The 27,849-nt window shown below is 36.7% G+C and overlaps 1 protein-coding gene across 2 annotated transcripts in view; it reads left to right on the top strand.

Annotated features, from left to right (window-relative positions):
* Positions 1–26,949, top strand: part of CLTC (clathrin heavy chain) — a 66,088-nt gene extending 39,139 nt beyond the window's left edge. Inside the window, exons 14-33 of one of the 2 annotated variants that reach the window (XM_014790901.2) lie at positions 937–1,100; positions 5,747–5,872; positions 6,515–6,657; positions 9,686–9,920; positions 12,478–12,600; positions 13,637–13,782; positions 14,001–14,184; positions 14,375–14,567; positions 15,047–15,204; positions 15,394–15,558; positions 15,684–15,791; positions 15,872–16,039; positions 16,164–16,313; positions 16,401–16,532; positions 16,650–16,760; positions 18,044–18,214; positions 18,588–18,809; positions 20,060–20,080; positions 24,014–24,089; positions 25,912–26,949. In XM_014790901.2, coding sequence (XP_014646387.1) covers positions 937–1,100; positions 5,747–5,872; positions 6,515–6,657; positions 9,686–9,920; positions 12,478–12,600; positions 13,637–13,782; positions 14,001–14,184; positions 14,375–14,567; positions 15,047–15,204; positions 15,394–15,558; positions 15,684–15,791; positions 15,872–16,039; positions 16,164–16,313; positions 16,401–16,532; positions 16,650–16,760; positions 18,044–18,214; positions 18,588–18,809; positions 20,060–20,080; positions 24,014–24,089; positions 25,912–26,036 — 2,921 coding nt within the window. In that variant the 3' untranslated portion in view covers positions 26,037–26,949. The remainder of the gene's footprint in view (positions 1–936; positions 1,101–5,746; positions 5,873–6,514; positions 6,658–9,685; positions 9,921–12,477; positions 12,601–13,636; positions 13,783–14,000; positions 14,185–14,374; positions 14,568–15,046; positions 15,205–15,393; positions 15,559–15,683; positions 15,792–15,871; positions 16,040–16,163; positions 16,314–16,400; positions 16,533–16,649; positions 16,761–18,043; positions 18,215–18,587; positions 18,810–20,059; positions 20,081–24,013; positions 24,090–25,911) is intronic. The other variant, XM_004434794.3, reaches the window with a different exon arrangement.
* Positions 26,950–27,849: the final 900 nt, after the last annotated feature.

Raw genomic sequence — 27,849 nt, 5'->3', positions numbered from 1 at the left:
TTCTTTTTGTAGTATTGCTCTAGACAGAGTAAGAAATTTCTACTAGTTTTCTTGATTTTCTCAGTTTCTGCATGTTAACAATGCACTAAATTTATACTCTTTTTATTATTCATTTAGTACAGCAGCCACTTGCCACATGTAGCTATATAAATTTAAAGTAATTAAAATTGAATACAATTAAAAATTAGGTTCTTCAGTCACACTAGCCATATTTCAAGTGCTCAATAGCTGTATGTGGTTAGTGGCTACCGTATTGGACAGTGCAGATAATCGAACATTTTCATCATTGCAGAAAGTTCTATTGGACAGCACTGCATTAAGTTCTTTTCAGACTACTTTTGTATGTTTCCTATTAACTGCATGTGGAAAAACAGCTGCTATAAGGGACTTCATTTAAAATTTCTCATATGGAGAGCCCGCCTTGATGATCTAGTGGTTAAGGTTTGGCACTCCTGCTTTGGTGGCCCGGGTTCATTTCCTCGTCGCAGAACCACACCACCCATCTGTCAGTTGCCATGCAGTGGCAGGGGCTCACGTAGAAGAACTAGAAGGACTTACAACTAGGATATACAACCATGCGCTGGGGTTTTGGGGAGAAAAATAAGTAGAATTTCTCATATGGAATAGGGTATGATAATTAGATTTGGTATTAGGTAGCTGCCTCCTAACTATTTCTCAACTATTAGAAAACAGTGGATTGAATTATCTGTTCTATAGGGGTTGAAGTGCAAATCCATTTTGTTGAACTGATACTAGATTAATTAGTATTCTTACTGAGCTTTTTGAGCAACCAGTTTTTATTTGGGAGTGTTCAGTATAACTTTTTTTTTTTAAAGATATAATTGACATAACACTTCTTTAATTTCTTAAATATTTTTCAGTTCTGTCATTCTCCAGGCTGCACTGTACTTAATTTCAATTATTTGTTTTTTTAAGGTCTCTTTTATTTTCTGGGATCCATTGTTAACTTTAGTCAGGACCCAGATGTGCACTTTAAATATATTCAGGCAGCTTGTAAGACTGGGCAGATCAAAGAAGTAGAAAGAATCTGCAGAGAAAGCAACTGCTATGATCCTGAGCGAGTCAAGAATTTTCTCAAGGTAAGTGGTTTTGAGTAATGCATTTTCTGGGTGGGTTGAAGATCAGCAGTTCTCCAAGGATTTGATCATAGTTTTAAAATGTTTTTTCCACAAATGTGAAATTCTTAGCCTTCTCAGATTGTGTGCTGAATTATTTCTTCCAAATTTAATACTGTGTGGTTTCCTTTGAAATAGGGAAGGAAATTGCTAAGTAATACTTAGGAATGACCATCTGTTTAAAAGAAGAAAGAAATTGCACTATCTCAAAGGAATTTCCTTTCTTTCACTTTAATTTCTGAAGAAAAATTTCAAAAAGTGGTTGTAGACTCTCAGTGTCATTTTAGAATATCGTCTAGGCTCCTTTTGAATTTTGATATCAGCTTGCCCTCAGTGTCATTTTAAGGAGCCTCTGTTGTATGCAGAGGATTCTGTTGTCTAAAGGACATAGATTTATCTCTGTCATCAAATTAGCCTGCCTTAAGAAATTAATCGTGTATAATTCATAAATCGAAGATAAGATCAAACAGCTTTGGGATACATGAATTTAGTTATAGAGAAGTAAGAATTGCCTATGTTAGAATGAAGAGTAATGGTTTAAAGATTCTTAGCTTATTAAAACATTCCTAAGGGCAGTTAATTTTGTTTAATGTTTAACTTACTTTAGGTTTATTCTCATACCTACTAGTTACTTTCTGAGGAAAATAAAACTTTAAAATTGGCAGTTGTCTATAAAAATTAGGAAAACTAGAAAATTCATATTAGCCCCCAATATATATATTTTTATATATTTTACATTTGTATTTTATACATATGAAATGATTCCAGAGACTGTATATAAAGTTCTTAAGTATTGTCTTCTGGAAGAACTTTAGATTGAAACTAAAACCAAAATATTTATTGTGTAGTTCAGTAGAAAAAAATAGGTTTTTCTTACTCCTACACTGGCATAATTTTTAGATAATCTATAGTTGTATTAGCTGATTGTTCTTTTGAAGAGCTTAATACCTGAGCTCTAGATTAAATAGCTAAACCTTTAAGAGTTTTAGTGTAATGAGATGGTCAAAGTGCTGAAGTCGCCCTACATTTTAGATTGAAAGATAAACTTTTCCCCCCAAAGTATAGCTTTATAATGTCTTGGCCATCATGAACATTCTGAGTAGCCTGACTAATATGATTTGTTTGAACCTAAGACTTTCTGGTGTTAAAAAAAAAACCTTCCAAAGTAGAAAGATTTGATGCTGTGTGCTTGACTAGTGTACCCGTAACACCAGTTCAGTTCCTCCTTTGAGTATTAGTACTGTTTCCTTTTTTTAAGACTACTACTAGATTCTTACACTGATTTCTTTTTGTTTTTGTTAAGCTCTCAGCTTTTTTGCTGCAGGTGTAATTTCTTTAGCATTGGGTTTTAATATTTGAGTTATCATATACATGTGAAGTAGGACTAAATTAACTACGTTCACTTAATTATGCTCTTCTTGAGCTTCAAAAAAGATCTTCTGGATACTAGCATGGTGCAGCCGTAGGTTGCTTAACCCATGAAGCCTAATTAGATGAGGATTCCCCTTCACACTTGTGAATTAGGTGCACGTCTGACAGAGTAGGGGAGTGGATGTGGATTATGGGCTTTTGAACCAATCAGACCTGGTTCAAATTCCATTTCTTTTATTAGCTATTGTTTATTCATTCAGTATATGTCTAGCTGTTAACCTCAGGCAAATTAACTAATGTACCTCAGCCTCAGTTTCTTCAACCACAAGCTGTGTTTATCAAGTACCTTGAATGCCGTAGGTGTTCAAGTGATAACCATTGTTAATAAGCTGTGTTGATGGGCCTTGGAAATAAGGTAGAGTTGGCCTACATGTGATTTCTTATTAGGCAAGTTTTGTTTCTTTTCGGTTTTAAGTTTTTCTTGACTCCTTGAAGGAATTTTAATTTCAGCCTGAGTTGGAGGTAAACCTAATGTCTTATCTTTAAATAATCTGAGATGGGGGCTCAATACTAAGATGCTACTATTGTGTTCAGCCTCACCCCAGTAGTGAGAATGAACATACTAGACCATTGACTCACTTTCTTTATTGACCTGTAGCTTGTAGCTGCAATGCCGCATCTCGTCATCACTATCATTAAACTTCATTTTGGAAGTACCAGCTGTGTAATTGACTGGTGTTGTATGTAAACTCTGTGATAAGAAAAATACTTTTCTGAATCTGGTCTTGAACATTCAGGTGCCAATTATGTGCTAGCCACCAGGAATACAGAGATTGGTAGAAGATGACTAATCCTTTAAAGTAGCCTGTGAGCAGGATGAAATGGTGTCATTAGTATCATTTGGCTCATGCCCTAACCTTGTAGAACTGGAGCTTCCCATAGACAGTATGGAACTGTTCTTCAGACCCATCATCTGCTTCTTGCTACCTTTGATCTTATTTTCTATCATTTTTCCTTTCCTGGTTTTGCTTCAACCACATTGGCCTGCTTGCTATTTCTGGATCTTCCCAAACCCTCTCCTGCCCCAGGGCCTTTACTTGTGCCCTTTTCTACTTATCTGTCAGACCTTCATGACCTGCTCCCTTACCTTCCTTTAGATTTCTGATCAAATGTCCTGAGAAAGGATGTCTCAGATTACCCTATCTAAAATAAAACCTATCCCTATCTCCTTGTCACCTCCCCCATATCCTGCTTTATTTTTCTTTATAACACTTAACACTATGAGACATGGTCTCTTTCCACTAGAATATAAGTCCCTTGAGGGAATGCATACTTTATTCCCTGCAATATCTCCAGTATGTAAGAACAGTGTATACAAGGTCACTAGGAGTTGGAATTAACTTAACAGCAATATCAACAAGAATATTAGTTACATGAATAACTTCGTGTTTAAGAAAACCTCTGAAAGTATTTATTTAATTTCAGTTTTGATCTTAAAAATCTTTAACCATAATAACTAAAAGGTAACCTTTTAGTAAATAGTTTAAAATATTAATAACATTACTTTCACGTATGAAATGGTGCACATTTAGGCAATCAAGAAAATATCCTAGTTTTTGTCTACCTTTTTTTTTTTTTTTGCTGGGGAAGATTAACCCTGAGCTAACAACTGTGCCAGTCTTCCTCTATTTTGTATGTGTGTTGCTGCCACAATATGGCCGCCAATGAGTGGTGTAGGTCCGTGACCCGGAGCCAAACCTGGACCGCTGCAGTGGAGCACACTGAACTTAACCACTAGGCCAGAACAGCTGGCCCAAGTTTTTGTCTACTTTTTCAGTCTTGAATTTTCCTTGGGAATGTAGTATAGTTGTCTTTGCCAGCAGAAATCTTAAACACACATGCATGAGAATAGAATACCTAAGTAATCTTAGGTTACTTACAAGTGTGTTTTTCTCCCTAAGTGGTAAAATAAGGTATGTAATATTTTATATGTATATTAAACAGGATAAAGAAGATTAGTGTGTTGATCCACTAACTTTTTGATGTTCACTTAGTAGGAAAAACTTGGCCTACTGAAATCTTTTGCATGGGTAGATTAAACATTCTTTCTAGAAGTGATTTTAGCAGCTGTTAGTAGAGTTTCCATGGTGCTAAATAATACTTGCTTTAGACTTTCCTTAATGTGAAAAATCTGCAGCTGGACTTCCACTTCAGATTTACAGCCATTTTGGTTTTTTGGTCAAGATTTCTCATAACTCTCAGATTTAGTTTAGTGTTCTCTGAATACTTCATAGACTAATCTTCAAGTTATTTATAATTGAGTGACTGATATGCGCTAGACTCAGGAAGTATTTTATTCGAACCTTGCAAATAATGTTCTTAGTGGCTGTCATTGGGGAAAGTTCTGTCCTGCTTAGTTCTACTTCCTTAGTAGACTGTCATAGAGGAATCATTTATTGAGGAATGTTTCACTGTGTATAAATGAATTCCTGATGGAAACTGTTGTTTTTTGTGCTGTACCTTGTGTCTGTGGAATGTAACAGGACATGTATCAGGTAAATGCCCAGTATAGGTCTTACCTACCTGTCTCTAACATCTATGTCAGTCTATAAGTAGGATTATAGCTTGGTATTTGTAGTGGTAAAAGCAATTGGCAATTTAAAGATATCTTTTCTTTAAGTGCTTTTTTTTTTTTTTTTACCTTATTATAACAACATATGGTGTATTTATTAATTCATGGCCATCACCATCATGCTGCTCCTTGTAGAGTTTGTTATAAGTGTTAGAGGTTAGCCAAATAGATTGGAATTGGGGAAGGGTAAAAAATAAGTCGTTAGTTTGAAACAAATGTGAGCCATTTATGCCATAATTTTGACAATGTGACTGTAGTTGTTAAATCAACTCCAAATTCAATTGTGTTACTATTAATGAAAGTCCCAGTGTGATGATTTTATGTCTTGAGTGCCACTGGTGGCTCTCAGATCTTAATTTGTTACTTTTTTTGGTAAAGAATGTGTGTGGGAACGACCTGGTATTTTGCTATGAATCTAAGTATTGCTTAGTAAAAATTTCCTGAAACTGGGATGGGCACTCTCCAGCTATTGGGGCATGATTCTTTAAGAGAAGACCCAAGTTTATGTGAACCTCTCCCACCAGTGTAGAACAGATTGTCATATTTTTACATAGATTTGATACCTCACAGAAGGAGAAAATTAAGGCTTCTTTTTTTCTTTTTTCAGGAAGCGAAGCTAACAGATCAGTTACCACTTATCATTGTGTGTGATCGATTTGACTTCGTCCATGATTTGGTGCTCTATTTATATAGAAATAATCTTCAAAAGTATATAGAGATATATGTACAGAAGGTAAGTAATACTTAGATAACTTAAAAATGTGATGTTATTGTAGATTTTTCTTATACTCGCGAAATCTTCATCCTTTTGAAATTCTGTGCCCAATGGGAATGGTCTGCTGCAGTGGCTTTCAACATTTTTTTTTCCCCAACAGAATCCTTTCTTTGATTAAAATTTTACATGTATGCCAAGTATGTAAAATAGAATATAGAACTGCTGTAGTTGAAAAAGTTGGGTGGCCTACACCCTACTTACTTGGTAGCCCCTGAGGTATCTGTAAAGAGGCCATAGACTCCAAAGTGGTTTTAAAACCATCTTAAATATAGACATTAGAAACTTTGCCTTCTAATTCCAGAAATAGAAAGGCAGTTTTGCTCTCGTGGAGGACTTTTTTCCGACAGTCTTCCATAGTCATTCTGTCACTTGAGCTTCTTTGGACTTATTTATCCTTTGGAACAATGCTGAGGTAATTAATTAACCAAGCCAGACTTCCTGCTAAATTCCTCTGTCTAGTTGAAAATTTAGACTCAATTTGTTACTGAATTTTAAAACTAAGTTTACAAGAGGGAAATGAGAGTTTTTTAAAACTCATTTGTGCTTTGCTTATTAATATCATAATGACATTCTTCTATTTTTTTGTTTTTTTTACCATAGGTGAATCCAAGTCGACTTCCTGTGGTTATTGGAGGGCTACTAGATGTTGATTGCTCTGAAGATGTCATTAAAAACTTGATTCTTGTTGTAAGAGGTCAATTTTCTACTGATGAACTTGTCGCTGAGGTTGAAAAAAGAAACAGGTGTTGTACCCTTTTAACCTTCATAACTGGGATAAATTAGTAGTCTCTCTTAGCATGGTAATGGAAAAAAACATAATCTATCATTTGCCTAAAAGCTACTCAGTAACACATGGACCATAATTCCCTGGAGACACCTAATTGAGAAATGATAAGCGAGTTATGGTGCTGAAAAAAAATCTCTTTTCTGAAACATTACAACTGTCATAGAAAATATGTTAACCTGGTTGGTCACTTTTTTGCATGTTTGTAATTACAGCTACATGGTTTGACTTTGTGTCAAACTGTGTAAAAAGCCCCCCTGTATAGTTAGATATGATACTACTATATTTAATAACTAATTCTTTGGGGGCCAGCCCCGTGGCTTGGCGGTTAGGTGCTCGCGCTCTGCTGCTGGTGGCCCGGGTTCGGATCCCGGGCGCGCACCAACGCGCTGCTTCTCCAGCCATGCTGAGGCCGCGTCCCACATACAGCAACTAGAAGAATGTGCAGCTGTGACATACAACTATCTACTGGGGCTTTGGGGAAAAAATAAATAAAAATTATTAAAAAAAAATTAATTCTTCTCTGATAAATAGTATGATGTTTCTTCAAGTATAATGAGAGAGAAGAGTTCCCTTTGTAACTCTGGGTTAAACTTATATTTAATTTGAACTTTAATATGCTAATATGAATTATAGATTTTCAATAGAGGAGAATACAGTGTAAGCACTTAGTGTAAGTGCGTCTAATACTTATACCATGAAGTCTCTTTTTTAATGGGGATGTTTTGATGAACTACTGTTCAGAAAGTGCTGATATAGTAAATGAGGTTGGTGGATTGGTATATCAGTGGGAAGTTACTCTAGCTATGAAAAGACACCAAAAAGGCCTATGGCGTTTAATTTTAACCTGAGTTGGTATAGGTGTCTTACTAATGGTATTCATAGAATTTGTATTTGAATGTTTCAAACATGGAAAAATTCATTTAAGGACAATGGAGATATAGAATATAATACTAATTTTAAAAGTTTGAGCCTAGTTTGAATCCTTATAGGTCGTAACAGTTTAACATTTAGAAAGAGATTTCACGGGCCGGCCCTGTGACTTAGCAGTTAAGTGCGCATGCTCCGCTACTGGTGGGCACCAACACACCGCTTCTCCGGCCAGGCCGAGGCCGGAGCAACTAGAAGGATGTGCAGCTATGACATACAACTATCTATACTGGGGCTTTGGGGAAAGAAAAAGGAGGAGGATTAGCAATAGATGCTAGCTCAAAGCCGGTCTTCCTCAGCAAAAAGAGGAGGATTAGCACTGATGTTAGCTCAGGGCTGATCTTCCTCACAAAAAAAAAAAAAAAAGAGATTTCAGTTGTCTTAAGTCTAATACTGAAAACAGTCTTATTTATTGTATATTCCAAGCAAATAACCAGATAGTTATAATTAGACAATTGGTCTTTAACTGACAAATTATATTGTAGTAAACTAGATTCACATCCAAGTCACTAGTCTAGATGTGCCTTAGCTAATCTGTATTCTTTCAGTTGACATGGCACATCTGCTTGGGTTGCACACGTTTGTAGGAGCTTGATTTTTGCCTTTATTAATAAAGCTAAGTGTCTTTACCCTAATAGGAGTGTGTTCCTAATAACTACATGAATTTGATAGGCAAAATGTTGGCCTACTGCTCTTTCTCTTGGTGCTTTTGATTTTTTTTGTGTGTGTATGTGAGGAAGATCTGCCCTGAGCTAACATCTGCCGATCATCCTTTTTTTTTTTTTCTTTTTTTAAAGATTTTATTTATTTTATTTCTTCCCCCCAAAGCCCCAGTGGATAGTTGTATGTCGTAGCTGCACATCCTTCTAGTTGCTGTATGCGGGACTCGGCCTCAGGATGAACGGAGAAGTGGTGCCTCGATGCGCACCCGGGATCTGAACCCGGGCCACCAGCATCGCAGCGCGCGCACTTAACCACCAAGCCACAGGGCCGGCCCATTTTTTTTTTCTTTTTCTCTCTCTTTTTTTTTTTTTTTTTTTTTTGCTGAGGAAGACTGGCCCTGGGCTAACATCCATGCCCATCTTCCTCTACTTTCTATGGGATGCCGCCACAGCGTGGCTTGACAAGCGGTGTGTTGGTGCGCGCCCGGGATCCGAATGGGTGAACCCCGGGCCGCCGCAGTGGAGCACGCGCACTTAACCGCTTGCGCTTGCGCCTGCGCCACCGGGCCGGCCCCGAGTGGGTGCTTTTGATATTTAAACCATGGTAAAAGAGTGTTGGTCATCAGGACCATTGAAACATAAGCTATAGCTTAGTGAAACCATGACCCTTAGCGGAGTGATCATATGAGCATTAGAATAATTAAATCTAGAGCTTCTAAAGCTACCAGATTTTGTTCCCTGTATGTATTTAGGGTACTGCCCCGTTTGGCTGTGGGTAATGTTGTATGTTAATTGTGTTAAAATTGAAAGGATCCTCAGATCATCTGGCTTGTTTTCTAATACCACATCCCCATCCTACCCCTAAACAAAATTTTTCTAAAGTCTAGATTTTTTGTCCAGTATAAAAAAGAACAATCTGTGAATCTATAATCTCTTCTTTATATATCCTATCTAGATAATGTAGCAGATAGGTCTGGGGGAGTATAAAGATAGTCTTTTTTTTTTTGTGAGAAAGATCGGCCCTGGGCTAACATCTGTGCCTATCTTCCTCCACTTTCTATGGGACGCCACCACAGCATGTCCTGACAAGAGGTGCCTCAGTGCGTGCCTGGGATCCGAACCCGGGCCGCCAGCAGCGGAGCACGCACACTTAACTGCTACGCCACGGGGCCAGCCCCCTAAAGACAGTCTTATATACCTTCTGTGTTAGCTTGGGCAAATCATTTAACCATCTTTGAGTCTTAATTTCCCAATTTGTAATAGGATTTTTGAGAATTCAAAATAATGCATGGGAAAGCACATTATAGACCGTAAGGTACTTATATAGTTAGCATGTCAAGAGTGTATTATTTATAATACAGTATGTGTGTGTGTGGTTTTGTTTTGTTTTACTAGGTTGAAATTGCTTCTGCCTTGGCTAGAGGCCAGAATTCATGAGGGCTGTGAGGAGCCTGCTACTCATAATGCATTAGCCAAAATCTACATAGATAGTAATAACAACCCAGAGAGATTTCTTCGTGAAAATCCTTATTATGACAGTCGTGTTGTTGGAAAGTATTGTGAGAAGAGAGATCCACATCTGGCCTGTGTTGCTTATGAACGTGGCCAGTGTGATCTGGAACTTATTAATGTGAGTACTACTAGCTGAATGTGTAGAGAGAAGGCTGCATTTTTTAAAAATCTTGTTATATAATGTTAAATTAGTGAATTTTGAGAGTTTCAGGTAATATGGAATATTTTTGGAAGACACATGCTTTTTTTCAAACTTTATTTTCTAATAATTGTGAACTTAAAGTGGCCAAGATAGTAGATCAAATCTGTATTCACCTGTTAACATTGTAAACCCACTAGTTTTATCACTTGTGTTCTCATATGGTTTCTCATACATACACATATACAACATACATACATATATATGTATAAGTATACACACATATATAATTTTTTAGCCATGTGAGAATAAGTTGCATACATCATGGCCTTATACCTCTTCAGCGTGTGTTTCCTAAGAATAAGGATACTCTCTTTCATAACCATATTGTAGATACCAACTTCAGTCAGTTTGACACTGATAGAATTCTTTTTAAAATCTCTTTTATTCCAATTTTGTCAATTGACCCAATAATGTCCTTTAGAGCAATTTTTTCCGTCCACTTCAGGATTACATACTGCATGTAGTAGTCATATCTCTTGAGTCTTTTTAATTTTTTTTTTTTTTTTTTTGGTGAGGAAGATTGGCCCTGAGCTAACATCTGCCAATCCTCCTCTTTTTGCTGAGGAAGACTGGCCCTGGGCTAACATCCATGCCCATCTTCCTCCACTTTATATGGGATGCCGCCACAGCATGGCTTGACAAATGGTGTGTCGGTGCGTGCCTGGGATCCGAACTGGCGAACCCCAGGCCGCTGCAGTGGAGCGCACGCACTTAAACACTTGCACCACCAGGCCGGCCCCTAGTCTTTTTAATCTGAAATAATTCTTCAGTCTTGTCTTTTATGACACTGATATCATTGTAAAAATAGTCTTTTTTTCCTATTTTTAACTTTTTTGAGGTGAAATTCACATAATGTAAAATTAACCATTTGAAAGTGAACAGTTCGGGGCCGACCCCGTGGCTTAGCGGTTAAGTGTGTGCGCTCCGCTACTGGCGGCCCGGGTTCGGATCCTGGGCGCACACTGACGCACCGCTTCTCCGGCCATGCTGAGGCCACGTCCCACATACAGCAACTAGAAGGATGTGCAACTATGAAATATAACTATCTACTGGGGCTTTGGGGGCTTTAGGAACTGTTTACTATAAAGTAAACAGTTCAGTGGCAATTAGTACATTCACAATGTGTAACCACCGTGTCTATCTAGTTCCAAGTTTTCATCACCACATAAGGAAACCTGGTAGCATGTTCTCCCCGCTCCCACCCCGCTCTTCCTGGCCCCTGACAACCTCTAAGCTGCCTTCTCTGTGGATTTACCTATTCTGTATATTTCATATAAATGAAAAGTTTCTTTTTAAGAAATAGAATGTTCTTCATTTTGAATTTCTCTGATGGTTCCTCCTGATTTGATTTAGATTATACATTTTCATCCAGAATATTGCTTAAGTGATGTTTTGTCTTTCTCCTGCTATTATATGCAGAAGCACCTGATGTCCTTTTGTCCCTCCTTTGTAGAGTCATCTTTATCAAGTTGTCATTTTCTCCATTGTATAATTATTATATTTCCCCTTGCAGATATAAGTAGTCTGTGAGAAGATGCTTGAGACCATGCAAATATCCTACTGCATCCACCCACCCCTTAATTTAGAACCTATTGATTCTTCTTAAACCATTCTTAATGTGTGGGTTGCAAAATGATGATTTTCCAACTCCAGCACGATCTCCACATTTATCAGTTAGTGGTCATGTATTCATGCACTCATGAATTCCTGTTTTATTCAGTAGGTTATAATCCACTACTGTTGTTTATATTGATTCTCAAATTGTCCTAGTTTTGGCTGATAGAAATCCCTTCTGCCTGCCTCCTGTAGCTTTGTGTCATGGTTTCATTGTTCTTTGAGCACTTCCCTATTTTCTGTCACAAAAAGTTACACCATGCTCATTTTATGCCCTCCTCAGCCCTGGAATCAGCCATTTTCCCAAGGAACTCTGATCCCTTTTAGTGAAGAATGCCATTAGCAACCCTGGGCTCTACGTGTATTTGCTTCTGGGATCTTTTAGTGGTCAGAGCTAGGAAATATATGCATCTCTGTACGTACATACATTCGTATACATATGAATATGTACACATAGAAAAATAAACACAGAAGAATAGCTAGTAAACTGAAAGCTATGAAGGTGGACTAGCCCTACCAGATATTAAAGCACATTACAAAGCCTCTGTAATTAAAACACAGTACTGGTGCATGAATAGACAGACCAGTAGACTAAAATATGAAGTCCCAAAATAGATCCACCATCGGGCTGCTTTTTGAAACTTCCAGAAATGAATAACTATGTTTTTTTCTGTTGGTTGAATTTTAATAAGAAAAACTTGGTTGTGACCTGTTGAAGATTATATGTAAAAGTACTAGATTTTTTCCTATAAATCAATACACAGAGTATAAAGGATAGGAAATAAGCCTTAAAAGTAAACTCAGTCTAGAAAAAGTCTTTACTTCTTTCCTTGAAATTAATCTTGGATATCTTATTTAGGTTTGCAATGAGAATTCCCTCTTCAAAAGTCTTTCCCGCTATCTGGTACGCCGAAAGGATCCAGAATTGTGGGGTAGTGTGCTACTGGAAAGCAATCCTTACAGAAGACCCCTAATTGACCAGGTAAAATTGGCACATGTGTTTAAGGCTTATCTTTTTAACTATAAATAAAACCTTTTCCCTCATCATATACTGAAATACACTCAAATGGATCATATTTACCTGTGAGAGAAGGTAGTAAAAAGTAGAAGAAAATAAAAATTATACTAAAAATGTATCATAAATGTTAACAAAAGTAAAATACATTTGTCCCTAGAAAATACATCCTAAAGAGATAATTTAATTATATAAACTCTCAATTCATCATAGTTAAAAGGAAAATAGCCAATTAAATATTTTAATAAAGTGATTAAGAATTGCCATTATTAATACCTGAGATGTGACTAAATTGATTGGAAACATTCAAGACAATGATAAGTCAGCAAAGGATAAGAATTGATGAGAAAATACAGAAAACCAAGTAGGTAAATGTTCAATCTCCCTAGTAGGCACAGACCTGTGAATGAGATGTGGGCTTATAATTATATAAAATTGAAAACATTTTTTTAAAACCCTAAAAATTGAAGGTTGTTGTAATGGTTCTTAAATTCTACTAGTACAAGTATAAATTTGGAAGAGAATGGATTGAAGGCTATTAATTTTTCATTCCTTTCTAGGAAGCATTTCTAAGGGAGATTCTCAAGTAGATACAAAGCTTCCTGGAAAAAATATTCACGGCAGCATCTGGGAACCATGCAAATAGCCAAAAATAGAGGAATTACTGAGTATATGATGCCACATCTATTTAGTTGAATTATATGTAGCCATTAAAGTGATAATGAGGAGTGGTTAGTATGGATAATGTTTAAATCAGGGAAAAGATAGAAATTATATAATTAGAGTGATTTTTCTACAGAGTGGAAAGTACACGAGGTATAGGTATATGTGGATTTGTTTAGAAAGACCTTTGAGTGGGTGGTAAATTTAAAGGTGTTTTTTTCTCCTTCATTCTTTTTTACCTATTTCAAGTTTTCTACTGAGAGGCCAACTTATTCTTATTAGATAATATCTTCAAAACCACCTTGAATCTCAGTGCTTACTCACTGTACATCCTCTGTAGGTTGTACAGACAGCCTTGTCTGAGACTCAGGACCCTGAAGAAGTGTCAGTAACTGTCAAGGCTTTTATGACTGCAGACCTTCCAAATGAACTCATTGAACTGCTGGAGAAAATTGTCCTCGATAACTCTGTATTCAGTGAGCACAGGTATGCTATGAGAGGGGTCCATTGGCTATTTATATTCAGTCTTTGGTTATGGGCTGTCAGTTTGGGAAGGAATTAAGAGACAAAGATTAGAGAATGTTGTCTGAATTCTCTCTAATACTCTCCTCTTCTCACCACACTTCTTGAGACAAAAAATTCTTTATAGCCACAGTGTTTATTCTTTATGACTAATGATTACATTCAAATCTTTTTTCTTACAGGAATTTGCAGAACCTTCTCATCCTCACTGCAATTAAGGCTGACCGTACGCGTGTTATGGAATATATTAACCGCCTGGATAATTATGATGCCCCCGATATTGCCAATATTGCCATTAGCAATGAGCTCTTTGAAGAAGCATTTGCCATTTTCCGGAAATTTGATGTCAATACTTCAGCAGTACAGGTAAATCTGCGATTATCTAAGTTGATTTACTAACTAAATGTAATGCCTTCTCTTGATTCAGTGTATGCATTGTCCCGTGAGGATATTTCTGTGGCAATAGAAGAGCAATAAAATTTTAACCGTTTACATGTAATTGCTATGTAGTAAGACTCATTTTACTGTAACCCTAATTCAAAAATTGGTTGCTTAGGTCTTGATTGAACACATTGGAAACTTGGATCGGGCGTATGAGTTTGCTGAACGCTGCAATGAGCCTGCAGTTTGGAGTCAGCTTGCGAAAGCCCAGTTGCAGAAAGGAATGGTTAAAGAAGCCATTGATTCTTATATCAAAGCAGATGATCCTTCATCCTACATGGAAGTTGTTCAGGCTGCCAATACTAGTGGTACGACTTCTTGCTTTTATGTGTTTGTGACCTCAGAAAATGTACCTAAGCTACGTGCTTAAGCTAAGCATTAAGATACCTGTCTATTATGAATTATGTAGGAGTTAGATAACTGCATGGTTACCTGTGAAAACATTTAGCCCTCCATCTTAGTCTAGATAAAGAGAGGCTGCATTTCGTGGACTCATAAGGTCCATGGGAAAGATTAGTTTTCTGTTTTGAAGTTTAATAAAATTCTGATCGATCTCTAATCTTATAACTGTAAGGAAAAAGGGAATTTTAGCTATTCATTTGGCCGATGATAATACAGAAGTGTAATAGAAGTTTTGCTATTTTAGATACATTTCACTGTTTACATTTGTTATTCTCTATAATGTTTCCTTGAAAAGGAAATTAATAGCAATTCTCTTTGACTTGGGTGAAAAGATAAATGTTGAGATGTTAGTGCTTGGATTTATTTTTTCTTTTTCTATACCTAGGAAACTGGGAAGAACTGGTGAAGTACTTGCAGATGGCTCGTAAGAAGGCTAGAGAGTCCTATGTGGAGACAGAATTGATATTTGCATTGGCTAAAACAAACCGCCTTGCAGAGTTAGAAGAATTCATTAATGGGCCAAATAATGCTCATATCCAACAAGTGGGTTTCCTGTTCAGATTTTTTTAAAGCACGTAAAAATAGTTGAGCAACTTTATTAGCTTAGTAGGGTCAGCATATCACAACTGAAGATTTCTAAGGAAAAATATTGTTTTTCAGTATTAAATTGAGTTGTGACTGTGGAAAGAGGACTGACTTTAGGCTTACTGAAAATGGATTGTCTTTTTCCAGGTTGGTGACCGTTGTTATGATGAAAAAATGTATGATGCTGCTAAGTTGTTATACAATAATGTTTCCAATTTTGGACGCTTGGCATCTACCCTGGTTCACCTGGGCGAATATCAGGCAGCTGTTGATGGAGCTAGGAAAGCTAACAGTACTCGAACATGGAAAGAGGTAATCTAAATACCAGTTTGAGTGAAGAATTAAGATGCTATTCAGAAATGTTCTTTAAACTGACTAATTGAATTAACCAGCCATGTTTACATTTGAGTTCACCTAATTGAAATGTTTTATTGTAGGTCTGCTTTGCCTGTGTAGATGGGAAAGAGTTCCGTCTCGCTCAGATGTGTGGGCTTCATATTGTAGTACATGCAGATGAATTGGAGGAACTTATCAACTACTATCAGGTAATGAACAGGAGTCTTTTTTATTAATTAAGACCTTTGCCACATATTCTTATCTTTAATTGCTTATTTCCCTTATTTAGGATCGTGGATATTTTGAAGAACTGATAACCATGTTGGAAGCAGCACTGGGACTTGAGCGAGCTCATATGGGGATGTTTACGGAATTAGCTATTCTATATTCTAAATTTAAGCCACAGAAAATGAGGGAGCACCTGGAGCTGTTCTGGTCTAGAGTGAATATTCCTAAGGTAACCAACTTTAAACATTGTGAGGCAGCTCTATAGCTAAAACTAATAACTTTAAAATTTTTTTTAAGGCTGTTGGCTAGAATTAGAGACTTATATCTAAAGCAATTAAATTTTTCTTATGCAGGTGCTAAGAGCTGCAGAACAAGCTCATCTTTGGGCAGAATTGGTGTTTTTGTATGACAAGTATGAAGAATATGATAATGCCATAATTACCATGATGAATCATCCAACTGATGCATGGAAAGAAGGACAGTTCAAAGATATCATTACCAAGGTATGTACCTTCTTCAGAAGGTAAAGTCTTCAGAAAGAGAAAGCTCATTAGGAAATAACTCTGACTTTTGGATTTTTCCCATTTTAGGTTGCCAATGTGGAACTATACTACAGAGCAATACAGTTCTACTTAGAATTCAAGCCTCTGTTGTTAAATGATTTGCTGATGGTGCTGTCTCCACGGTTGGATCATACTCGTGCAGTCAATTATTTCAGCAAGGTAATGATTTTTAAATCTTCAAAACTTCATAGCAAGGAACTAAGACATACTTGGATTACTTTTGTCTTTGGAACTTGAATGATGAGCTACATTTGTAACAAACTCTTTATTTTAAAGGTTAAACAGCTACCACTGGTGAAACCATATTTGCGTTCAGTTCAGAACCACAACAACAAATCTGTGAATGAATCACTGAACAACCTCTTTATTACAGAAGAAGATTATCAGGTAAAATCTTTTGGTACTTGGGGCCGGCCCCGTGGTGTAGTGGTTAAGTGCATGCACTCCACCACTGGCAGCCCGGGTTCCGATCCCGGGCGCACACCGATGCACTGCTTGTCAGGCCATGCTGTGGCAGCGTCCCATATAAAGTAGAGGAGGACAGGCACAGATGTTAGCTCAGGGGTGATCTTCCTCACACAGACAAAAAAAAAACTTGGTTCTTGCATATATTCTCAAAACTCAGGCTATGATTAGGTTGTAAAGTTGGGTATGTTTTACATTTTAAAAAGTCCATTATCCTGTAGGTTTGTAAACAGGTACTTGTATGCCTAGGATCTAAATTTAGTGAGGTTTTCAATATTCACAAATCTGACTTCTAATTAAGTGCCAAGTTTGCAGAATTTTGCTTAGATCTTGTCTAAGTTAATGCTTTAGAAAAAATGTTATGGTTACTTCATCCCTAAACATTTAGATTGTAGTTAGGGTCGAAAAAGTCTTTGATCTCTTAAGTAATCCATAAAACTTATTTGGTATTAACTGTATTTATTCACTACTTTTCTTGCCCTGTACCATATTAGCATCTGTCTTGTAACAAAATTTCCCTTGTGAAGGATTTCAAACGCAAAAAATGAGAGTTAAGGTTGAGCTAGTTGCTTTTCTTTCTTTTACTGTCAACATGATTTTCTTGTAGGCTCAGATCCCATGCTGATCTGTATGACTGAATATCATGTTCAGTTGTATCAGGAGTTTCCCTAGAGCATAAAATCTTACCCTCCAAATTACAAATTCTCTCAATTTCATAACCATTCAAGTTAGTTCATGATACTGAAAACCTTAGAGAAAACTGCACCTTTAGAAATTTCACAGTACCTTCAAGGACTTTGTTATACAGTTAGATTGAAGAACCTTGATACTTGTTCAGATTACAACTCTGTGGTTTGATGCTTGAATCTAGGCTGTCATATTACTATAATGGCTCACTGATCAAGAAGTATAGAACGTAAATTTTTTTTTTTTTTTAAAGATTTTATTTATTTATTTTTCCCCCTAAGCCCCAGTAGATAGTTGTATGTCGTAGTTGCACATCCATTCTAGTTGCTGTATGTGGGACGCGGCCTCAGCATGGCGGGAGAAGCGGTGTGTCGGTGCTCGCCCGGGATCCGAACCCGGGCCGCCAACAGCGGAGCACGGGCACTTAACCGCTAAGCCACGGGGCCGGCCCTAGAACGTAAATTTTAAACTAAAATGAAACACTGATTTGGCATTTGTATGGCTTTTTTTTTTATTAGGCTCTGCGAACATCAATAGATGCTTATGACAACTTTGATAATATCTCACTTGCTCAGCGTTTGGAAAAACATGAACTCATTGAGTTTAGAAGAATTGCTGCTTATCTCTTCAAAGGCAACAATCGCTGGAAACAGAGTGTAGAGCTGTGCAAGAAAGATAGCCTGTACAAGGTGGATAAATTTGGTGGGGGTGGGGCTATTAATCCAAGTACTAGGTGATCTGTGTTAACTCTAAAATGGTGTATTACAAGTGATTATGGTCTATAAAAGTATTAGTTTTGTGAATATGAGAATTACCTTTAGGCCCCCATTTGAGGAGATGGTAATTAAGTCAATTTCTTGAATCTAGGGGCTGTCTTATGTTTATGTTACACCTCTCTTTGTTTAAAAAAAAAAAAAAAGCTTTACCCTGTTTTTCCTTTTCTTTTAAAATTTTAATTTAAATGATATAACTGAGAGAGGTTTTTTTCCTTCTGTATTACTTGGTTTACCAGTTCAGTATGTTTGAGTTTAATGTTTGACCTTCATACTTTCCTTTGAATAGGATGCAATGCAGTATGCCTCTGAATCTAAAGATACTGAGTTGGCTGAAGAGCTCCTACAGTGGTTTTTGCAGGAAGAAAAAAGAGAGTGCTTTGGAGCTTGTCTCTTTACCTGTTATGATCTTTTAAGGCCAGATGTTGTCCTGGAAACTGCATGGAGGCACAATATCATGGATTTTGCCATGCCCTATTTCATCCAGGTCATGAAGGAATACTTGACAAAGGTAATGGCACCTCTTGAGTATATTCAGAATTAATTATCTTGAGGATATGTAAAATTCCATGGGCATACTTATTTTTCTAATATTTTTTCTCTAGTAGAAGTCATTTAGTTGATCATAAAATATTCCTTCTCTCCAGAAATTTTTAATATCTGACAAATGACATTGAATGGAAAGCAAACTCAAACATAACTTGTCAGAATGTTTACCCTCAATGTTTTTCTGAGGGTGAATAGTATTACTTCTATATTGTATGTTTGGTTTTCTTCTTTTTAAACATTTGATAAAATTTTTTTTTTTCAAAATAACATCTTTCTCAAATCAGTTCTTGTAACTCAAATGTCCACAACTAGTAGTGTAGATTCCCTTTTATTTGGTTGGTTCTTGACTTTAATATGTATGCCCATTTCCCCTGGGGAAGCTACATATATATTCTTAGCATCCTGTTAATCTTTCTCAATGTTTTGATAGTTTAACCCCTAATTTAAAAATATCATAGGTTAACAATTAATGACACATTTCCTAAAAGCGCATAAAACAAGCTGTGGGGGTATAATCCTGTTATAAAATTCACTTATTCATCTTAGTGTCCCTTTTTGGTGTTAGAATTTTTTTTACTTAACCCTATTCTCAAGTTACTAGCTTGCTTGCTGTACAACATTTTAAAGTGGTCTTAAAGGATCCGTTTCGTTAAAGCAAAACATACTTATTAAAATCACAGTTTCACATCTGATCTCTTCAGCATGCCTAAGTAAAGGGGGGAAAAGCACTAACAACCCCCAGTACACTGAATATTTCCTTAGGCTGCCATCTAATTAGATGCCATTGTGTTCAGTTATAATTTTGTAAGAATTAACATTTTCTGTGTATAAACTTCTGAAAGTCCAATGTAAGAGAAAAACCAGTTGCCTTATCTTAGCCATAGCGAGAACAGCTTCTTTCCTTATGCATAATGCCAACTTGTGAGACCTGGCTCTAAGCTTCTGTTAACCGAAGTGCTGTAAATTTTACTAGCGATTAAGCTGCTTTCTTTCACACTGACTCTAGCATAAATTCTTCTGCAATAAGCTCTGAAGTTAAAAAAATATATATTCTAAAATTTGCTTCCAGTATGCCCTTTATTTTCACTTTTCTTATACCTTTTTTAGTGGTTAGATGTTTCTCCCCTAAACTTTTGTTGCTGATTCTACCTTTTTATGCTCAATATGGAATTTGATTTTTTTCTAAGCTGCACCTTCTGAATTCCTTTGCAGGTTGATGCAATAAAGGAAAAGGTGAAAGTTGATTCTTTTCCATCTTTAAGTCTGGAGGACTAAGTCTAAGGAATTTGCATGATTTTTTTTCCTTCCTTTTCTACACTGCTGCTGCTGCTTTTTCCTCCCCAATAAATTTCCACTAAAGCCTCTGCAAGTCCCTTGAAACATAACTACAGTAGAGCTATAGGACATTAGTAGATGTTTGCTACTAATCGGCTAATAGGCTTTAGGAAGGGCAGGAGGCTAATCAGTAGTTGGTTCACAGTCTCTCTTAAATATGTTATTTAAAACTGAGCATGGTGAGTTTCCATATTAATTCCAAAGTTTCAGGAAATTTCTCTTCCCTGTCAGGGTATCTGGACCATAATAGGATTTTCTTAATACTCTAAATAAATTGAAACAGCCTCTGGTGTTATTTTGTTAGCTTGCCTGACAGTTGCTGAATTTACATATGTATATACATGCCCTAAAAGGCTTTTTGGGTTTTTTTTTTTGGTATTGAAGGACTGTGATCCAGTTTCTGATCTCTTGATTCTTACTAATTTTTTGCTGAAAGTAGATACAAGAGATACTAGCTGCTTCCGAAGAGACTTTCCTCATGTTTCTCCAGGTGTCCAGTTCTTATGGTGGTAGTCCATATTAAATAGGAATCAAAACTTTTAATCATGAGAGTAGCTTGCTATAATTGTTGCTAAGCAACATGGATTATTTCTGTATATAATGAAGTAATATTAACATCTACTTTCTGTAATAAGGCACACCTCTGAAGCTACCTAAAATTTCCTCTCTTATTCATCTGTTGGCTTGTCCAAGGTGAAATTTAGGTACCTTTTGGTTGCTGCTTCCTTTATTGGCTTGTCTCCATCCCAATATAAATGAAACAAACTTACAGTCTTATGTCTGGTATCAAATTGTGGTAAGAAAGGGTGGGACGGTAAAGGAGAGTTGAAACAAATTTAAAAGAACCAAATTGGAGTCACCATTGGAACTTAGGGCAAACCTGAGTAAAGTGCATTGTGTGTGAGGCCCTTCAGCAGCTAGTAAGCAAGGCAGTTAGAAAGCGTGTGTGTGAAAAACAGGTAATTGAACTGCAGTGTAATGCATTGTTTTAAATCAAGCATGTACAATAGTCATTGCAATTACATCATACTACTTTTGAAACTCTTAAAGCATTGCTGTGGGCTGTGTGTGTTTCTTGAGAGCCTGTATAGCAACAGTCATCTTCAGATCTCACTTCTTGCTTCAGTACTTTTGCCTTTTTTTCATGCACACATACACCAAAATAACTGACTGCATGTTAACTTTTCCTCTGCAGCATATTGCAGTCTTTGTGGAAAAGCCTTTTACATTTTAGTGAATTTTCAGTAGCACAGATGGAACTGAATTCAGTGACATGCTTACCTGTAATTTTTCTTTTTAAATCCAAGGATCAGAAACTTTTGTTACAGCTCTTAACAAAAGCTTGTGTTCATAAAAGCCTTCTCTGCTTTTCTTATTTGAGCAATCTAAATTGGGTCAGTGGAAACAAATATTGGATGTTGCTTTTCCAGAGGCTGTCCCATTATATAGAAAAAGCAAAAATTTTTGCTTAGTTTGATGCTACTCCTTCAGAGTTCTTATTTTTTGTTTTTTCCTATGCCCAACCTGCCTATGTCTCTGCCTGGGCATTGTAATATTGCTAGCTCTTCTGTGTCTTCAGTGTACTTCTGTAATAGGACTTGTCTCTTCAACATCTGACTCAGACATTAACTTTTAAACATGAGTTCACTTGAGATTCTTTTCCTTAAAGGTCTGGAAATTTATTATGCAGTGGTGGCTTTTTTGTTGTTTCATTTTTCTTCTTAGAAGTTATTAATGTACACTCATCCGTATATTTTTTTGTATAACCTCTTTAGCTCACTCTTGGATACTGTTTAGGTTAGCAAACTCCGTCTGACCCTTGATGGCACAAACTGTGCTTTAAAGTATATAGCTGTAAAAATTTTTGTTTTAAGTTTGGATGCCAAACACTGGGTATTTCTCATGGTACTTATACTCCATAGTAGTCTTTAATTTGATATTGGGGTAATTCATAACTCATGAACACTTAGGCTGTAAAACAGGAAAATAGTATACAAAAGCAAACGAACCCATCTTCCTAGGGTAGAAAAACCACATTTTACCTGAAGGTATCTACAGTCTGCCTCAGCATACTTTTCTCAGATTTTGTTCCCTGACACATTAGGATGGATTAGACCCATATTTATGATGTTTAGTATGAAATAATTAAAATATTTATAAAATACTGTCCTAACCTTAATGGCATATTTGAAGACTCAGACTATTTTATTTTATTTTTTGTGAGGAAGATCAGCCCTGAGCTAACATCCATGCTAATCCTCCTCTTTTTGCTGAGGAAGACTGGCTCTGAGCTAACATCTATTGTCAGTCCTCCTCCTTTTTTTCCCCAAAGCCCCAGTAGATAGTTGTATGTCATAGTTGCACATATTTCTAGTTGCTATATGTGAGATGCGGCCTCAGCATGGCCGGAGAAGCGGTGCGTCAGTGAGCGCCCAGGATCCAAACCCGGGCCGCCAGCAGCGGATTGCGTGCACTTAACCGCTAAGGCACGGGGCCGGCCCTCACTCTATTTTAAATAGTTTCAAATAGAAACTAGGGGCCGCTTTAACCTTTTTAGGACCTTTCATAGCTTTTTCACTGAAGTCGGCATGTCTTTTTTTGTGAGTGATTTTTCGCTGTTGACCTTTCTGAAGAACATGCAGTGAACATTCATAAAAAGTTCCTTCCTGCACTCTGCCCCCCATCTCATCCAGCACACTTACGACTTTTAAAACCACTAGTAATAGATAACACTGAGATTTGAAGTTTAGTTTTACTTCAGGTATAATGATAGACCAATTATAAGGCTTTGGAGATCTCAACTTTTAAATATAGTTTAAAAGATAGTATAGTTTAAAAGGTAAATGGAAGTTGTACAGTGGAGATTGCCTAATCCCAGTGTCCTAATGTCACCTCTCCCCGGTTCTTCACGGAATTACAGAATCAAATCATTTTAATGTTAGTCCTAGAAGAAAGTTTGCAGATGATCTCCTTCGGCCATCTCATTATATAGACAAGGAAATTTGAGAGTCAGTGCAGTGGTTTGCCAAGGTCACACAACTAATTAGTGGAAGGACCTATGTATTGCAGCTCCTTTTTTTCACCAATACATTTGGACTCCTCTACAGTATTATTTCTGTTTGATATTATCCACTTTAGAGTAGCTAGCATATAATACCCATTTACTTCTTTGGCTTAATAAAAGCAAAAAATTTGTTCCTCAAAGAAGTTGGGGCAAAATCAGGCATTCCTAGGTACTTCTTAGAAAATAGAGCATTAAAACATGCGGCCTGTCTTTATATAATAAAGATCAAATATGGAGCCATTTGAGTCTTAAACTTCAGTCTGTACCTGTAACCAATATCGACAGAAGCTGTGCACAATTGGCAAAAGATAGCTTATTCTGCACAAGTACCTGTTCACTCATCAGACTCACTTCACTTTTTTTGAATTCCATTTCCTTTGGGGAGGGGATTTTTGCTGGGTCATGAGTTCATTATTATTACTATTATTATCTTTGGTAGGGTTTAAACTTCATTTGAAAAAGTGGTTCCTTCTCGTTCTCTCCCTCCCTCAGGCCGGCTGCATCCTAGCATGCCCAGTTTTAGCCTGGCGTGAGCTTTTATGGCATTTATAAATCCCTCCTTCCTGAGGGTTTATAATGACAGTGCTAAAAATCACCTTGACTCAAGTGTGAACATTGCCATTGAATTTGAGGGGGCCTGAGAATGTTCTTTCTGGTCTGTTTTATTTTGACAAAATTTAACATACTAAGGCTTTTCCACTTTCTGCCATAAACCTAGGTTTAGAATACTTTTGAGGTGCTAAGTAATACTACCTGTTTTTCTCCAGGTGGATAAATTAGATGCTTCAGAATCACTGAGAAAAGAAGAAGAACAAGCTACAGAGACACAACCTATTGTTTATGGTAATCTCTGTCTTTTTAACCTCACAGAAATATAGTAGACAAACTTTCTACTTTCATTCTTTAGGGATTCTACGTCAAAATAGAAATATAAACTTGTAAAGTGCAAAAGCCTCGCTGAGTTAAGGAATAATTCCCTCTACCGTCATTTTTTTCTGAAAACAGTTTGAAAGCAGGCATTGACATTCAGTAAGAAAACCTAAATGCAAAGATAATCTCAGCAGTCACTTAAGATCATAAGTTTTCCTATTGCCTGGTCACTGATTGATTTATTCATAATTTACTAAAAACTTATTCATAAATTACTAAAAAAGAAGTATTGATGAATTGAATTTTCAGAAGTGTGAAAGGTGAGAGATTATGCCAATGCTGTCTTTATTATGCTTTATGTAAAGAGTACATCCTCTCTTTAAATTCTAACTGGGACAGAGAACTGGGTCGAGTTTCCATTTGAGAACTTTCCAGAGAGATAGGATAGTCAAACTCTCAGTGAATGTTTAAAGCGTTTTAATTTCTTACACATGCATGTCTGAACTACTTCCCCTTTCCATTTCACTCTTGCTGAACAAATTCATTTGAAAAATGAATTTGAAGGGTATAGGTTATAACACTATAACCAGGTGTTCTTTGGAGGAGGGCATAAAATTATGGCCACTATCTCAACCTGCTAAAGGAAATGATACTATACAAATATAGCATTATATCCTTTTTACCATAGACAAAAAGGACTTTGGAAATTTAGTGGACCAGGGTAGTTTTGATCAAGTTGGAGAAGATATAGTAGATTCTTAGGGATGGGAGCAAGATGTTTGACATATTTGAGATAGGAAACAGTAAGAACAAAAACAGGGTGGGTTAATAATTTGGGGGCATCTACTGAATTTGGCTTGCCCTCAGGGTGTTTAAATGGATAGTCCTTGTAGGCAGTTGAAAATGGGGTTTGAATTTCAAGATAGATGTCAATATCACGGTTAGAAGTGATTTTTATAAACTGCTAGTTTCCAAAAAGAATTTGCTCACTAAAGACAGGTTTTGGTTGTTATTCAGAGAAAAGAGAGACACGAGGTCACTTGTGCTGGGAGAAATCTTGGTCTAGGTTTACATTCTAGTGGGAGATAGAGTACTTTTTTGAGGGGAGTGGGGAGAGGTGTTATGTGTTTTCTCCCTCTAAATAAGCCAGGTTCTCTACAGATTGTTTTCTTGGTGTGGTCAACAACTATTTAAACTTCATAAGAGTATTAACATAGTATTTGAAAGAGGTTGTATGCTTTAATGTATTTCATACCTAATGCATAGTTGAGTGGGTCTTGTTATTTTTGATTGCTTTCTCTAAGTTAGTACTGGATTCTTTGCTAGAAATGTGTTAGGTTTCATTACCATTTAGACATGCTTAAACTAGAAATGTAAATCTAACTTTTTAAGTTGAGTTGTGTTAAAAGCATGTCCATTAAAAAATTAAGTTTTCCTGTGCTGATTATATTTCACCAAATACCATGGGGTGATAGGCTTATTGGCAGATGTCTTGCCCAGTCATGTCAAGCATGCATGTGCATATTGCTTTAAATGATATGAAGTAACATAGTTACTGTTAGAGTTCTGGCCCTCTGCCCTGCACTGTTTGTTGGCTTTTTTAGGCAGGACCTTTCTTAGCGTGACTGTCATGCCAAAATTGTGACAGTGAAAAGTGCCCCTGCAAAACTCATTCTAAATAAGTTGTGATTATGTCACTAGAGTAGGGGAGATTGGAGTGTGATAGTTTTACAATACTAACAGTTTCTCCCACCTCCTTGTCCCCCACCCCGCTCCTTTGTGTTTTCTTCTTTAGGTCAGCCCCAGTTGATGCTGACAGCAGGACCCAGTGTTGCAGTCCCTCCCCAGGCACCTTTTGGCTATGGTTATACTGCACCACCCTATGGGCAGCCACAGCCTGGCTTTGGGTACAGCATGTGAGACGGAAAGCTGATCCTGTAGTCACCTATTTTCGTACTGAAACATCGTCTCTACCCACTTCTCAGTTTATAATGGGAAAAACAGGCACATGTTCTTATAACCTTTATTTCATGAAGGACTACTTTTTGTTTCTAACTATAAACTTTGATCACCTATGTTAAAAGCTTATTTCACATTCCGCATCATTTTAGAATTTATTTTCAAAGGGGAATAGTTTCAATGTTTTATTCACTTGGGCTTTTTTTCTTTCCCCTCATTCTTGGAAGAACTGCTTAATATTCAATCTGTTGTGAAGAACCTGATTTGCACTCTGTAGTGTTTAAAGAAAAAAAAAAAACTAATATTGAATCTCTTAAATTTAGTGTATGTAAACAGCTTACAATATGTATTGTCTAAATGCATTTAAATCTTTTATTCAAAAAAAAGCTAAAGCAAAAATATTGGTATGTGACCATGCAAGACTGTCAGTGCTAACAAAGACAACACTAATCAGCATATCCTACATTGGATTGCAGTGCTCTCCAAATTATTTGAAAAATGCATTACAGACAACTTGCCTGACTTTTAAATGAGCATAAAAGGCCCTCTAACCTATGCAGGTTTCCTCATTACACATATAGAAAATGCTAGTGTGTTTTTGCTCACTTCATATGTAACAGGTGCCCTTATATTGTGCTGTATCCTGTGCTTTTTCTGTGGGACCATTCCATTCAGGAACAAAGAGCACCATGATTCCAATCTGTGTGTATTTACTAACCCTTCCCTGAGGTTTGTGTATGTTGGATATTGTGGTGTTTTAGATCACTGAGTGTACAGAAGAGAGAATTCAAACAAAATATTGCTGTTATTCAGTTTTGTTTGTGGAATTTGAAATTACTCAAATTTAAAATAAATTACTGGACTGTGGAAATAACATGTAGAATGGCAGTTTTAATTAAATACCTCTCAAACTTAAAGCAAAAAAACCATGGTTTTGGTAGTTTCATATTGGATACTGAGGCAGTATCGGGAGCTGTGAAAGCAGAAGTGGAATGAGGATTGGGACATGTGAAAACACTGCATTACATCATGTACATTTGTGTAGTTAATAAGGTACATGCAGTCGTCCTAACCAGTCAGCACTATAGTGGGCTACATTTTGGCTAACACCATCATTTTAAAAAGTGGCACTTTAGGTTTTTATCTAAGCATTTCATTTAAATGAACAGATCACAGATGTTAAATTATAGTAACTGGAGATAAAAGTATATAAGCCTGTAGTTAACATGCTGTTCCTTGCCATGAATTGTAAGGGTCCCCAAATTACGAGAAGTTTAAGTTGATTTTTTTTTTTTTAACTAGTAGTTGTTTGAACCCAACCCTTTCTGCTTATGGCTAAGAATGTTATTTTAAATTCATTTCACTGTTAATCCTCAGTAGAGTTAGAGAGCCCCCCTACCTAGGCTTGTATTGCTCTCTAATAATTCAGGCAAATGACCATAAGCTCCACAGAAGGGTTTTTTAAAACTTAGAATTCCTGCCCTTATCCACCTTTCATTCCCCCTCCCCCCGCATTTTCCTATAGGAAATTATAGTATCAGTGGGAAAACCCCATTTCCTTTTTTGGTTTGTCATGGTGGAAACTTGCTGTTCAGGCCCTGGCTGTACTTCTGTTTCCGCTGGATCTCTGCCCCCTTTCTTCATTGTAATCAAAGTCAAGAGGGAGAACAGTAATGGTCCTTGGGAGCTCACTGTTTTCAGAGTCAAGATTTGTTCTCCTGGACCTTTCCCATACTTTCAATCAACTTGTTTTTATCAATGGAATAAGAAGTCT

The sequence above is a fragment of the Ceratotherium simum genome, chromosome 16 (assembly GCF_057802395.1).
Source record: "Ceratotherium simum simum isolate JZ-2026a chromosome 16, ASM5780239v1, whole genome shotgun sequence".
Classification (NCBI taxonomy): Eukaryota; Metazoa; Chordata; class Mammalia; order Perissodactyla; family Rhinocerotidae; genus Ceratotherium; species Ceratotherium simum.
The sequence above is the reverse complement of the archived record's forward strand: the minus strand, read 5'-3'. Positions and strand labels throughout refer to the sequence as shown.